The sequence below is a fragment of the Bombina bombina genome, chromosome 6, assembly GCF_027579735.1.
Source record: "Bombina bombina isolate aBomBom1 chromosome 6, aBomBom1.pri, whole genome shotgun sequence".
Classification (NCBI taxonomy): Eukaryota; Metazoa; Chordata; class Amphibia; order Anura; family Bombinatoridae; genus Bombina; species Bombina bombina.
The window spans coordinates 976,042,250-976,056,386 of NC_069504.1; the positions used below are offsets into that span (position 1 = coordinate 976,042,250).

Here is a 14,137-nt window from a genome sequence, read left to right on the forward strand (position 1 = left end):
GCCAGGCTAAAAAAAAATGTATGTCATGGAGGGGGGGTCTACCCTGTATATAGTCATAGTGAAATCAGTGGCCCAATGGTTATTAACCCTTTGAAAATATCTGTTACTTATTAAAAAATGGTAATTACAGCACCAATCAGATACTTAAAATAGTAATATTTGTATTGGTGCCAACCTATGCCCTTTTTTCCAGTTTGTATATCGAATTGTTGTATAAAGGGATTCCACCTCTGTGTAACTACATTATATTAATCATATTATTATTTAAATAAAACCTATATTTTTATTTTAAAGTCAATTTAAATCAGTCTGACAAAAAAAATTGAATAAGAAACCAACTTCCATGAATAAGAAACAGAATTTCACGAATAAGAAATAGTTTTAATAAGAAACCAACTTTCTTGTCGTTATAAAACGTAACATTTAAACGGTGTAAAAAATATACAGCTGTCAAAAAGCTATCGACTTCATTGATCTGTGAATGTGCATCACTTACATTACAGGATGAGACAATTGGAAGGAGAATAAGAATAGGAAGGCTGTATGCTTCATTAGAACAAACAACTGAATATGACACTCCATTGCCTTTTCAGCTTTATGATTTTATATAACGAGGCACGTTCATATAAGCACTTGTGTAGTAACCTTGAAGAACATTGTTACCCCAGTCCCAGAATGCCTCACCACATAATTACAAGATTTGGGCCCTGGGGCGGAAGACTCAAGGAGACAATACACCTATATAAGTCACCGGTATATGCAACAGAACAATTGGCATACATAAGGTCTTCCTTGACAACTGGCACGCTCCAGAAAGAAAGTGAAATAAAGGGTCTGCTACTGAATGTATGACGAGCTGCAAACTTCCGTATAGCACGTAAACTTCAGCGTGAGTGGAGGAACAACCCAACCTTTGCATCCAGTTTCTTCTAGCCCTAGCCCGCCCCTCGCATTCCCCCAGCTGTCCCCTCCCTAACCTTTACCTATGTCTGGCCCTCATCCTCCCTCAGCATCTTGTTACTGGTCGCCGATATTTAGCTATTTATGCCCCGCCCCTCGTTACCTATTCTATCCCGCTTATAACCTACAACCACGGCATTATTGCCCTCCTCTCTAATTCATTCCTGCTTTAGTCTTAGCTTTGTACCTTGTCCGTCACCTTAAAGTCACCTATCATAACCCCGCCCTAATTAACCCACAAGCCCTTGTAATACCCCCACTTTTGCTTCTTATCGTTAACATTGCTTTGTGCGGTAAAATCTCAGTGTGGTTGCAGAGTAATGTGAGTAATCTAATAGATACATTTTCAATCGCTTTTATTTCAGAGACCCTGTATTTTTTTTACACTGTCACTTACAGTTTCTCCTTGGAAACCAGAGCTTCCTGAAGCATTTTCTGCCTTTTTTTGTGGGTGTTTACAAAAGTGAAACATGTCATGTTTCCTCATTGTATTATCCTCTGTGTTTTTATTTGTTACAGGTTTTGAGATACACATTTGATGAAGAGCAGGTTAAACGGCCATGTATTTAGTACTTCTGTTTTATGTTGGATAGTGAAACTGTCAGTTATTAGGATATAGGGCAGCCAGGTTTTTTTTTTTTTGTGGCGTGTGACAGGTGATTATTTGTTACTAATGTATCATCTCCAGAGCTTGAGATTCTTTTTCTCCTCTTAAAGTGATGGTAAACTTCCCTTTTTGTATAAACAGGTCCTGAACATTAGTGACATTTTAGATGGAGTTTAATTTATCAGTTATAGATGCACTTAAACTTTTTATTGTAGATATGAAATTCAAATACCCTACTCTCTGTCCGCCTACTTCAAAAGTATTTTTTTTGTGAGAGAACAGTTTGAACTGTTCTCCAATCAGCGCTCTAGCCAAACGGCACTTTTGTGGTAGCTAGAGCGTAAATTGGAGAATAGTTCAAACCATTAGCTCACAAAAAAATTACTTTTGAAGTGGGCGGCTGAATTTTAGTGCTACATTAAAAAGTAAGTTAAAGCGGTTTAAATCATTAAACTTTACAATCACTTTAAAGTCCATCTAAAATATCACTAACATGTCTGATCTGTTTATACAAAGCGGAAAGTTTACCATCACTTTTAGTTCTAGGGAGGAATCTGTATGCTCCCATCAGATCCTGGGAATAGGGCTGCAGTATTGCACAGGGCTGCTTACAGATCTAGTCCTAAAAAATGGAGCAAAGTACACATTATTTGTAAATATATGTAGTACCTACAAAACGTGGTCTGTCCCAAAATGAATTGACTAGTACAATTGTTCATATAAGGAGAGAACTAAAGCACTTTCTATAAGTGTATGGTAAGGAAAAGTGCAGCAGGAGGGGAAATCTCAGTCTAAACTATTATCAAAGCAAAAAGGTACCTCAGTTGGGACGAAAGTGAGGTTAAGCAATGAAATAAAAACAAAAATGATTACCAAAGAGAAACACAAGCCATTTCAAAGAAAAAAAAGTTTACTTTTAAATAACAAATTGTATATGGAGAGAGTTAGAGCTTAACTGGTATGTCAAGGGAAGAAGCAGAGAAATAAAATGTTTGGACTATGTTATTGGGATGTATACTGTATTTTCCTCATCTGTTATCTGATTCTTTTTTTGGGGAAGTCTGTAAAGGAGAGTGTGCAAAATATGAAGGTTCCTGTCTTGTCATACATACGTAGGTGTTTGTGGGTGTTGGGAAGGTAGTTGTCCCAAAAACTTAAAAATAAATGTATCACAATATATAGGTTGATAAAAACCTTAACATATTTTGCAAACCATGTTTTTTTTCCAATTTCTCACTTTCACACATTTCCTAATTCCTCGTACCACACATTCCTATACTCTCTCCATATAGCCACTTCTCTCCAGGGATGCAATTTAAGTCTTCATCCCTGCTAGCACACATTTAAACATATATCATTCTGTTTTTTCCTGTTGGTTTATTTAATTCTTCTTTAGTTCCTTACTACAGGGACATGCTGGGCAGGAGGCCTTTCTAGGAAAGCCAGTGAGGAACATGAGTTTGGTGTTCTCCCAATATGATATAGCATTGGAAGACTAGGCAACAACGGATGCAGTGGTCAACGTAGGGAACGTTGGTCTTGTTGACCTTCCAGCTGCCGAATTTGTTGCTTTTCTTCTTCTGCCTAATCTGTTATGTTTCTTGAGGAAGCCAGGAAAATGGTGAGTGTTTTCTATTGTTTGTGTGAATGTCCACCTATGAGTATTATATAACCTGTAGTCCAGATTTCTAAATTTTAACTTTGGATATATATATATATATATATATATATATATATATATATATATATCACATAGAATAATTGAGCTCAGAGTCAATAAGCTCATAATAATAGTTAAATTACCGATAGCATATATGAATTTATGAATATGACTTAATTTTCATATAGGTATGCACCACTATGCAACCTAAATTGGGAAGCGGTGTATTTATGATATTTATAATATTGGAGAGGTTATGAAAACCTAATCATAGGGTTTCAATGATTGATAATAAATCCTAAATGGTAGACTTAACAAATTCGACTTAACCCTAATGTGGGCGTTTGGGTAAAAACCTTCACAATAACCCTAGTGGAATAGTCAAATAGTTAATTTCATACTAGTAGTTAATACTAATAGTTAGTGTAATGATGGTGTTAATCGTGAATAAACGTTTGACTTTGCAAAAGATATGTGTATAGATATCAAATAAAATACAGGGCACTGTGACCCAGAGGATATTTTACTCAGGCGTAGTTTTAGTCAATCTCCAGAAAAAAGTTCCTCCCAAAAAACGGCTTGGCAATAAAAGTTAATTTAATATAGTACATACGAATACATTTGATACATAAAATAGATCTAAAATCAAAAGGTATTATGAAAAAAGATCTATAATTAAAAAGAGTTATCCTATGAATGATGCCGGCATCCAAACAATTAAAATCTTAAATAAAATTGTAAGTGTATATTGTGTCTTTTTCACTTTACATACACAATGTACATACACAATGTAACTAAATGCTTGTTAGATATATTGGATTAATGTATTGGATTTATATCCTTACGGATAGATTCTCACATATCATACAATGTGTATTCTGATAACATACATTCGATATCAGTCCCAAATGTTGAACCAGATACCTTAATGTATCCTAAAGATATTTACAGGTGATAAATACCACAGTGTTAAGTCTTTTAAAATGTAACCTTATTGTAATGTCTGCTCCCGGAATGTTGTTAGCACATTGGCAAACAGACTGATCCGTCGTTCAGCTGGTGAGACTTACCTAATATACCGGTTAGGACAGGTACATTGAGCTATATCCCATAGTAGGAATAGTCTCTGCATGTATAATTCCTGTCCCATGATCCGGTATTACTAAATCACTAACCAGTCTGGAAAATAACCAAGAGAAAACAAGTGGAATATCACTCGATACCGGAATATTCTATTGTTGTATCACAGACCACAGCTGACACCATAACCCGGAACCTCATTCAGAGAGTAAGACACACTCCTGAACAACCTTTTGGAAACACGACGGATCAGTCTGTTTGCCAATGTGCTAACAACATTCTGGGAGCGGACATTACAATAAGGTTACATTTTAAAAGACTTAACACTGTGGTATTTATCACCTGTAAATATCTTTTGGATACATTAAGGTATCCGGTTCAACATTTGGGACTGATATCGAATGTATGTAATCAAATGTATTCGTATGTACTATATTAAATTAACTTTTATTGCCAAGCCGTTTTTTGGGAGGAACTTTTTTCTGGAGATTGACTAAAACTACGTCTGAGTAAAATATCCTCTGGGTTATAGTGCCCTGTATTTTATTTGATTTGATATCTATACACATATCTTTTGCAAAGTCAAACGTTTATTCACGATTAACACCATCATTACACTAACTATTAGTATTAACTACTAGTATGAAATTAACTATTTGACTATTCCACTAGGGTTATTGTGAAGGTTTTTACCCAAACGCCCACATTAGGGTTAAGTCGAATTTGTTAAGTCTACCATTTAGGATTTATTATCAATCATTGAAACCCTATGATTAGGTTTTCATAACCTCTCCAATATTATAAATATCATAAATACACCGCTTCCCAATTTAGGTTGCATAGTGGTGCATACCTATATGAAAATTAAGTCATATTCATAAATTCATATATGCTATCGGTTATTTAACTATTATTATGAGCTTATTGACTCTGAGCTTTTTTAGCGCTATCCCACCCCCCACACTCCAGTACATATCTTAGATGATTTTGTGAGGTTATACCATCTTCTCTGGGATCAGCTAAGAGTCTGAGTGTAGTATCTTTGAATTAACCTATTCTTGTATTCTATAGAATAATTGAGGTATAAAATATGCTACATAACGCATGATTTTGGATTTCATCTAAATTATTTTATCTAAAAATTTCAGTTCACCATCCCTGCACCCCTGAGTGACCCTGTATTGCTATCAGGCTTCATGGTACCCATAAGTACAGGAGTGTTGTGGGCCCTATACAAGTATTGTTCTTGGACTGATTTTCTGGCTTGGACCCTTGACAAGTACCATTCTTGGACCATACATAGGAGTAGTGTAGATATGAACATATTACGGGACCTCCACAAATCTGTGCTATTCAATTCTGTGCATGGAAAACCAGAAAGCGTGATGCTTGTCTATAAGGCACATGCTCCGCTCCGTTCTCACATGTGCAGCCTTTTGTTTTATCCTGATCAAGGTATGTATAGAAATGTTTAGCTGTGACCCTGATTTCAAACATTCCTTTTCACTTCTAAATGAATTATTTTGCCAAATACTATGTGCATTTATTTAAAGATTTTAACAATAATGGACTGATTATTAAAGGGACACTAAAACCAATATTTTCCTTTATGATTCAGATAGAGCATGCAATTTTTAAGAAACTTTCTAATTTACTCCTATTATTAAATTTTCTTCATTTTCTTGCTATCTTTATTTGAAAAAGCAGAAATCTAAGCTAAGGAGCCGGACCATTTTTTTTTCCTGCACCTGGGTTGAACTTGCTGATTGGTGGCTAAATCTATGCTTATACATTCATATTACAAAAATGCTTTTATTCAAAACTGCAATGCATCCATGTGGACTCTAATTTTGTCTGGAATGTCCCTTTAATTTTAGAAAGTAATGACTTTGAAATTATTATTTTTCTTAATGGACATGGAAGCCAAAATCAAACTTTCATGATTTAGATAGTACATGTACTTTAAGGCACTTCTCTTGGTATCCTTTATTGGAAATCATAGGTACACATCCTCAACATCAGCAATGCACTACTAGGAGCTAACTGCTGATTGGCGGTTATACACATTTGTCTCTTATCATTGGCTCACCAGATGTGTTCATCTAGCAATGAATAGTTCATTGCTGCTCTGTTTTTTACCTATTTGGGGCTTCTTAGAATTTGTGAAGTCAGAAAATAAACCATGATCTGAAGCATTCTTTCATCCAAGTGAGATTATTGTTGCACATTATCAGACACTGTTGTGACAACAGGTGTTTATTTGCTATAAAGCAATTTGCTCTTCAACCATGTTGTTGTAGCTTAGATATTTAAATGTCGCTATGAGTTGTTTACTGCTGTAAATGAGCCAATCTGACTTTTTCTTCCATTTCTTTGTATACAGATCTTTTTCTAGCTGAAGTGGTGACACAGATACGGCCCCAGACCTCTCTAACACTGGGCACACAGTTTGGTTATTCTGCTATTCGTCTCTTATCCCTTCTGCCTTCCAGTAGCAAATTATATGCAGTGGAGCAAGACAAGAATGTAGCAGAATTGGTTGAAGAGCTGATCCTAATGTCTGGTTTCAAACACACTCAGGTATGAATAGATGCTTCCATTGTATGCACCTTTTAGACATTTTGTTTGGAGCATCAGCCATTGTTTATAAGCACTAGCGTATAAGGAAATACACTAGTTATGAGAGTATATATTGAGAAGAATAACTGTTTTAAACCTTTTAAAACTTGAAAAACTCTACATAATGTGTTAGCAAAGTGAGTATGTTTATCTTATCTCGCTATTCGGTAGGCTGTAGATGGATCAGGTGCTATTTTCAGCATTTTGCATTCTTAGGTTACAGGGTTTAGGGCATGCGGAACAAGAACAGGTTTTTGTTTTTGTTTGTTTTTACAACAATAGTAAGCAAAATGATTAAAGAGACTCTAAAGCCAAAATTAACTTCATGTTTCGGATAAACCATTGAATTTAATAAAACAAAAATAAAAAAAAATAACTGCAATTTGCTTCCATCAAATTGTGCACAGTCTTTTTATATGTACATTTTCTGAGGCACCATCCTCTACAGAGCATGTGCAAGAGTTCACAGTATATGCAAATAAGAGTTTGTCTCATGTGACCGCCATCAGCAAATCACAACGGACATGAAAATGGAAGGATATTTGGAAATTTGTCAGCAAAAAATCTACTTCTCATTTGAAATGCTAAGTGATATTATTTTTTTTATTATGCATATGTTGTTCATGCTTTCCTACTGTATTTAATGGTCCTTTTATTTTCATAAATTGATTGATAAGGCATTACCTTTTGGTTTAATGTATCTTGTATTTAACGGAAACTATAGTAGACAGCATGCCAGATACATTTGTTAATGTAGAAATTTGTGTTAGATGAAGAAAATAGAAATACTGAAACTTTCTGATATTTCTCAATATATAGACTGCCCTACTCAGATTATAAGGAAATATACAGTGCAAATTCTCAGTAGACTAATTAGAAAAGCAGTATGTTATGGTCCAACGTGTTAATTGCAGACAAGACTGAACAAGTTAATAAACGGGCACGATTAGGCCTTGAATAATGGGTACTTCCACTTGTTACAATAAAAAAATATACTATACATAAAAGGGGCAAAGTGTGGACTATCTTCTTCAAGCACAAGAGGAGTTCAGTTCTTTCCTTGAGTCTATATCTTGACAGGAGTCTGTTACAGTGTTCCAGAATTCCTATGTGAAGTGCATCTTATTTATCTTAAGCTTTTCCAAATGCATTTGTGGCTCAATAAAACCTTTCTGTACCATGCCTCAATAAACCCAGGTGCCAGGGTGTTCATGTCTCTTTTAAAACTGGTCATGGTGTCTTGACTCACCGCCCTCTACATCTCCTTAAGGCCACACATAGAACCTGCAAATCCCAGTTTTTCAGTTTATTCAATCTAGTGTTCATAACAATTAAGAATTTCTGTTTTATAATATAATGGGTCTTAGGCCAGTGGTTGATAAACCTTTAGCATTTAAGAGACAATAAGAATATTTAGGAGCCAGACAGTTTCATTTGTATATGAATATATGGAAAATAACCCAAAAAGTTAGGAGCCAGGGGTAAAATTCTAGGAGCCAGTAGCTTGTCGAGCCCCGCCTTAGGCTATTATTATACTTTATTTATGAAGCACCAACATATTACACAGCGCTGTCCATGGGTACAATTGATTTAAATAAAACAATGATATAAGACTTGTAGGAGACAGGACAAAATTAACAAACACATACAGGAGGAATTGAGGGCCCTATTCCCATGGGAACTTACAATCTAGTAGGGTAGGAAGTTAAGAAAGAGGAGGTGAGGACTGCAAGATTGAGAAAGATGTTAATGCAGAGTTAGATGAGGGAAATGTTAGTGAAATTAATTTATTATTGAGTTGGGTGGTAGGCTTCTCTGAACAAAAAAGTCTTCAGGCTTACTAGTTTCCTGTGTATTCATATCTCCATTGGCGGAAGCCTGATGTAATGTAGGGCATTTTTTTTTTTTTTTTTTTATGACAAATTTTAGACTTTCCATTTATTTATCTTTCTCCTGAATCGTGACCACAATCAGCCATTCATAGACTCATATACATATAAGTATACTATGAACTCTTGAACGTGCTCAGTAGGAGCTTCAGAAAGTGTGCACACAAAAATATTTGATTATTGAAGTAAATTGGAAGGTTTCTTAAAATTGTATGCTCTATCTGAATCATGAAAGTTTAATTTTGACTTTAGTGTCCCTTTTTAAAGTTTGCAAGCTTCAGGTTTCATATTGTCAGGCAACATTCTATATATGGAAATGTATTGCAAAGTCTGGCCTTATGTGAATGTGAACAGATATAATTCAGGAGCTTTGATTGTGTAAAAAAACAACAAAAAAACATTTATATATTTATTAATACAAATAAAATATTTGGTTGTTGTTACAGTTTCATTTATTGACTCGGCATCCTACTGACGCAATTCTGGCCTTGATTAATGATTTTGGTTTCATGAAGATAGATTTAATCCTGATGGATCATCAGCCCTTCCACTACCTTGAGAATTTGCGAATTATGGAAGAGACAGGAGTTTTGCACTCTGGGACAATAATCCTTGCCAACCATATAAATGATGCAACAGCCAAAAAGTTTATGAAGCATATTGAGAGTGATAAGCATTACAGAATTATTAGCACCTTCAAAGATCTACTAAAAATTGAATTTGTAGGTCCATGTTTGTCATAGTTATGCTTAGAATTAATATAAAGGAAATCTGCTAAAATAGTAGATTGTGGGCTTTAAATAAAGAGTTTTCGTTTAATACATTAACATTTATCTTACTTTAGGCTCCATCTGAAAAATCACAGAGTAAAGTATGTTATGCTTGGTCCTTACAGACTCTAGTTTCAGGAATCGGAAAACTGAAAGCAACGGTCCTGGATTGCCTATGCAGCCTTGTTGCATTATTTTATACAATCTTTTTACATGTTCTCATGTCTTTCTACAGTGTTCCCTATAGATGCTTGAGTCCTCAGGTTAAAGTTTAATTGTTGTACTTTTGCTCTTATACTTACTGAGACGCTTAAACCCTTAATGTTGCAACCGCCAGTCCAATTCTACCACTACTTGCCTGTTGGGTCAGGGTATTAGCATTTTTGCATGAGATGACAAACAGCTTGAGGGTTCAGTCATGACCTGTAATGCATGTCCCACAGTCTGCATCTTACTTAAATATAAAACATTTCCTAAACAGCATTATAAATCTAATAAAATAATAACACAACACAGACTTTCTACAAAAAGTTCTTTCTATGCATTCCAATCTGGACTGATTTATAGACAGGAAGATCTTGTTACTTTGCAAGCTGCTCGATGGCTCAGGTCTGGTTAAACTGATTAATTTCAGTTTGCTTGGCTTGAATATCTTTGCTGCAACACAAGCGGACAGCTCCACCTACTTGCTATGTTAATCAATGCACTGCTTCTCAATGCTTTTCAATAGCAGTCACATGACTGGAAAAAAAAGGTTGTTATTCTGAAACGGTGCAAATTGAACCGTTGTAAACCAAGGGCCACCTGTATACATATATATCTGTGCTATTCAATACATAAGAAAAAAGCACATACCCTCTACCAGATATTAACTCTAACTTCCAGACATGGTAAGATACATTTTATGAAAGTGATAAAAGTTACAGACTCCAGTAGGAAATGATAAGCAGAACTAATGGTAGGAGAGAAAGTGACTGTGGTGCTAAAGAATATGAATATAATTTTCCTTGTTCTGCTTATCAAATATTAAAGGTTTACCCAAATACTCAGTGCTGGGACCAACAATAAGCTGCTCAAAATAATGGCCATAGCTTTTTATAGGCATGTGTGTGTATATGGTTACTCATAGATTTGGAGAGCTGTGACAAATGCCTGTGATTTAAAATTCATTTTTCTTTCAAACAGGTGGTGAGAGTCCACGATCCATTACTCCATGGGAATTACCCTTCTCTAACACTAGGAGGAGGCAAAGAGTCCCAAACCTCACAAGCTGTCATGATCCTGTCTAAAACTGTGCCTTTAATTCAGGATCTCCTCCCTTGTCTGTTCTCTATTTAAGACACACCTTCTCCTCACTGCATTGCTTGATTATTGCAGTCTGTGGATTGTTTGATTCATCCCTCTTCAAGGATTCAACAAGCCAAGTATCAGTTAAACCTTAACTCCTTTTTGGAAAATCAAGTCTTATTATTGATATTATTGTACTATTGCTTTTCATCACCACAACTACTTGTCAATTTGAATTTAAGCATTTCTAACCTCTCAAGCTTTTTCTACCATTGCAGTATATTCAAACACAGATCGAGGCGGGACTTCGCCTCAAGCGTGTATGCCCTGTGACGTCACACGCCGCAGCACAAGCTGTGCTGTCGGCGCGTCTCTCTCCCCACACACGCTGAATACTCAGCTCAGAGCCACACGCATAAACAAACAGTCGTGCCGACTTAAACCAAAAAACCCTAAGGATTTAAGGTATGTACATATCATTCAAAAGTTAAGCAGCTTTATTTTGAGATCTCCAACGTTTTCCAATAAATGCTAACCTCTCCACCTCGTAACTAAAGAGACTGTAAATCATCTATTGCCGGTCAATACGAATGTGCATACATTAAACTCCAATTTGTTGACAAAACATTTACTATACATCTTACTCATAATTCTTTGGGGCTTATACTAATGTTTTATTACAATAAGACAGAACAGAGAGTACCATAGATACCAGTCATTCTTATGTCAAGTTATTATTTAATTTGAGTCTCCCTGACTGACAAAATTTCAGATCAGAGAAATATACATAAATCACTTATCCTACAGAAATATTGTTCTCATTCAGGTTCCCTTTTACCCAGTCATGATATAAGGGAGAAAATGAAAACAAACACTCAGATTAATGGTGAAAATAAACATTATTTTAATAAAAATAAATGTATTCTTCACAGAATAATCAAGCCAATAAAAAGAATAAAATTTACCCTCAATTTCAGGTTAATCATGGATCTTCTAGAAATGTCCACACACATATCTTCACTGAATCAAAAGGTGGATATACTAGCCCAAGGATTATCTGAAATAAAGAATGAGAACAGTAATTTGAAAAGGATTCTTAATGAATTTATGTCCCAAAAAACCAATGAATTACCTGAACCACATGTAAATCCCCCCATACCATTTAGTGGTGATCGCACAAAATTTCGCGAATATAAAAATGCATGTTTGTTGCTCTTTTCATTAAAGCCCAGAACATACCGAACCGAAAAAATAAAAGTATACACTGCTATATCTTATCTCTCAGGCGAACCTCGTGCATGGGCTGATAGGTTCATTGAAAGTGAAGATCCTTTACTTAACTCACTTGATAATTTTTTCCTTACAATGGCAGTTTTATATGATGACATAAATAAACAACAGACTGCAGAACAAAAGTTGAGATCCCTGAAACAAGGGAAAAGGGCAGTGGAGGATTATATAGCTGATTTTCAGCTATGGGCCACTGACTCACAGTGGAACTCGGTTAGTTTAAAAAATCAATTCCGAATAGGCCTTTCGGAACACCTGAAAGATGAACTTTCAAGGGTAGAGTTTCCAGAAACATTAGAAGCCCTCATAAAACTGAGTATATCCATAGATAGGAGATACCGAGAAAGAAAGTCTGAGAGATATCAACTAGAAGGAACACATAAGAAGCCTTATCAATCCTATACTGAGAAAGCCATAACCACTCCTGTTCCAATGGAGATTGGAGCTATACGTGGACCTTTATCTCAGGATGAGAAACAAAGAAGAAGACTAGCCAATTTGTGTCTATATTGTGCTCACAAAGAGCATGAAGTCATTAATTGCCCTCTCCTTCTACGCCAAAAGAAGGGTAAGTTACTTAAAGTTTGTCTCTCTAAAGAACAAAGTAAAACATGTCTCCTTGAAATAAATTTGTCATTACAGTGGGATCTTCAACAAGTGCAGATCGAGGCAATCGTTGACTCAGGAGCTGATGGTTTATTTATAGATGAATCAGTTGTACAATTAAATAAAATACCAATCATGCAGAAAAAATCTCCTGTTTTTGTAAGGGTTATAGATGGCACACAAATACTAAAGGGCCCAATCACCCATCAGACAATACCACTCATGACAATCACATCTGACGGTCATAAGGAATTCTTAACTTATGATATTATTCCAAGATCCATACATCCAATAATTCTAGGATACCCTTGGTTACAGAAACATAACCCATCAATTGACTGGTCACATAATCAGATCACTTTTACATCACAATTTTGTCTAGACACCTGTTATCCATATTTGACAATAGGACATTTGACATCAACTCTACCCAAAGATTACATAGAGTTCAGTGATGTTTTTAATTTAAAACATGCTGAAACACTTCCACCACATAGGCATTTCGACTGCCCGATAGACACTAAACCAGGCATAGAAATACCTTCAGGAAGAATTTTCCCTCTTTCACAGAAAGAACTAAAACATCTGAGGGAATATTTAGATGAAAATCTTAAAAAAGGTTTTATTACTCCCTCATCTTCACCAATTGCTTCAGCAATATTCTTTGTGACAAACAAAGATGGGTCACTAAGACCGATCATAGATTATCGAGCACTAAATGCTGTCACCATTAAGAACCGTTATCCATTACCACTCATCCCAGAAATAATTGAACGCCTTCACGGAGCTACCATCTTTACGAAGTTAGATCTAAAAGGCGCATACAATTTAATTCGTATGAAGGCTGGTGATGAGTGGAAGACAACATTTAAAACTAGATACGGTTTATTCCAATATAATGTAATGCCATTCGGCCTTACGAATGCCCCAGCTACATTCCAATTCTTTATCAATGAAATATTTAAAGAATTGATGGATGTATGTGTCATCGTGTATCTGGATGATATTCTCATATATTCGAAAAATTTATCAGATCACAAAAAACATGTCAGATGGGTTTTATCAACCCTAAGAGACCACCATTTGTACGCTAAGATGGAGAAATGTCAATTTCACAAAGATACCATCAAATTTTTAGGGTATATCATATCACCCAAAGGTATACAAATGGATCCAGAGAAATTAACAGCTATAGCTAACTGGCCAAAACCTACATCAATGAAATCACTACAGAGGTTCCTCGGATTCACAAACTTTTATAGAAAGTTTATCAAAAAATTTTCAACTATCGTTCAACCTTTAACTCAACTAACTGGGAAACAAAAATATATATGGGATTCAAAGACAGATGAAGCATTTCAACAGCTAA

The 14,137-nt window shown here is 35.4% G+C and overlaps 1 protein-coding gene across 1 annotated transcript; it reads left to right on the forward strand.

The window, feature by feature from the left end:
• Nucleotides 1-972: 972 nt before the first annotated feature.
• LOC128662398 (transmembrane O-methyltransferase homolog) lies at nt 973-9,638 on the forward strand. Its single transcript, XM_053716187.1, has 5 exons — nt 973-1,282; nt 2,964-3,188; nt 5,456-5,762; nt 6,691-6,887; nt 9,262-9,638. The coding sequence occupies exons 2-5, from the start codon at nt 3,162-3,164 to the stop codon at nt 9,556-9,558; spliced, it is 828 nt and encodes a 275-aa protein (XP_053572162.1). The 5' UTR covers nt 973-1,282; nt 2,964-3,161; the 3' UTR covers nt 9,559-9,638.
• Nucleotides 9,639-14,137: the final 4,499 nt, after the last annotated feature.